The sequence below is a fragment of the Rhagoletis zephyria genome, unplaced genomic scaffold, assembly GCF_001687245.7.
Source record: "Rhagoletis zephyria isolate East Lansing unplaced genomic scaffold, Rhagoletis_zephyria_1.1 Rzeph_scaffold_00160, whole genome shotgun sequence".
NCBI lineage: Eukaryota > Metazoa > Arthropoda > Insecta > Diptera > Tephritidae > Rhagoletis > Rhagoletis zephyria.
In genome coordinates, this window is record NW_016157244.1 from 18,583 (window position 1) to 20,251 (window position 1,669).

A 1,669-nucleotide genomic window follows, 5' to 3' on the forward strand; every position below is an offset into this window, starting at 1 on the left:
TTCATCACCCTCTTCCATACGCAGTTGGAGTTCCTAATGATGAGAAGAATTGTTAACTGCTGTGCTATTCATAACTATTTATTTGCTTTTTACCTCTTCCACTGGCACACTTTCAGCAACAGTTTCATGGCCCTGCACATAGTCGCTACCGACAAGAGCAATCACACGCCTCTCAAGCTCAGTGGGTGGCTCTTCATTAATGGGATTGTTTCCCGTCATTGCCTGCTTTCGTTTCCTATCACGCACCTTAATGCTAGTACGGCTCTTCAAATCCCTCCATACCTATTTGCAAAACAAAATTTTAAACGTGGTATTAAATTACTAAACAACTTTTACATACTGTGCGCCATTGGTCGACGTTCTTCACCGAACCACCAAGGCTATTCAGCATTGACGCTAGTTCACTCCACTTCTTGTCGCAGTCCGATTTTCCATGAAGCTTCTGGAACCTTGATCCTGCCAATCCCGGCGTTTCCGTCAAAAAGTCCACCATGCGACTTAGTTGTTCTGCTGTGGTCCGGCTTCTCTTTTGAATATTGGGTACTGACGAAGCCATTCTATAATATGCGAAAATGGTTATGTCTAATAATACAAAATAAATAAACCTTTTGTTTTACTTACTTTTTGTAAAAGTATATTAAAATATTCAGAAATCTATGTGTATACCACTTTGCAAGCAAAGAATTTATTTGTTTTTCGTCATTCTTCTTTGTGCTTTTCGCATTTTTTGACGTTTCGTTAAGCTGTGATGCCACCTTTCTTGTATTGAAATAAAAAGAAAATGTCAGCTGTTTAGTGTCGTTAAAAAAGAGTTACCGAATAACACAATCGTTACTGCAAACCACAAAAATCGTTATATTAGACCTCGACAAATCGTATCGTTAAAAGTTAGTGAATTGCACTACTGGTCTTCATTAGGACATATTTGACGACAAATGTTGTCAAAATAATGAAAACGGGTTATCATCCGGTGTCGTTTGCGTTTGTTGTCATATATCGCCACGCACGCTCATATAAAATGACATCCAAATGAAAACGGCCCTCGCCGCTGATGTGGCAGCATTTGACAACGAAAATGTATTTGCCAACATGTTCGCAATTTTGATTTCGTTTGCCATACGAACAGCTGATTCTAGCTACTAGCTACAATACGGACCGTTTAGCTACAAAAAAAACCAAAAATACAGATCGATAGAACTTTTCACGCTGACCATACCCAAATTATTTGGGGCAAGTAAAAAACAAAGAAAATATAACAGGTTAAACTTCAACTTTCCTATTTCTTATATGTTAAATATCTCGGAAACGACTTGACCGATGAGAAAAGTATTGAATCCAATTCAAAGATAATTCTAATAGCTTTTTTACGACGTATTTACTATAACCATTTTTTAAAACAAATTTTTGGTAAACGATATTTAAGGAAAATATATATAGTACTAGCTTACCCGGCGAACTTCGTCCCGCCCAAAATTAATTTCTTTTATTGAAATATTTGGTCCAACGTTTTCGCCAGCAATTCACGTTCACGTTTGGTTTTGTGGTCGACAGAAGGCTATCCTCCATTACCGTCTTAAATAACCTGATGAAGAAGAAGTCCTCGCGGCTCGATAGTGAATCGTTCTTGAATCTGTATAGTCTAGTTGGTGGCAATTTCCAAACTGGTGAG

At 37.9% G+C, this 1,669-nt stretch overlaps 1 protein-coding gene across 1 annotated transcript; it reads right to left on the reverse strand.

The window, feature by feature from the left end:
* Positions 1 to 8: 8 nt before the first annotated feature.
* LOC108355108 (uncharacterized) lies at positions 9 to 891 on the reverse strand (the record flags this gene model as incomplete). The annotated part of the gene is made up of 4 exons (XM_017606283.1): positions 622 to 891; positions 341 to 557; positions 94 to 282; positions 9 to 33 (listed from the first exon to the last, which is right to left on the reverse strand). Coding segments are annotated over exons 2-4 (430 nt in total), but the record flags the coding sequence as incomplete, so codon positions are not given.
* Between the last annotated feature and the right edge of the window lie 778 nt (positions 892 to 1,669).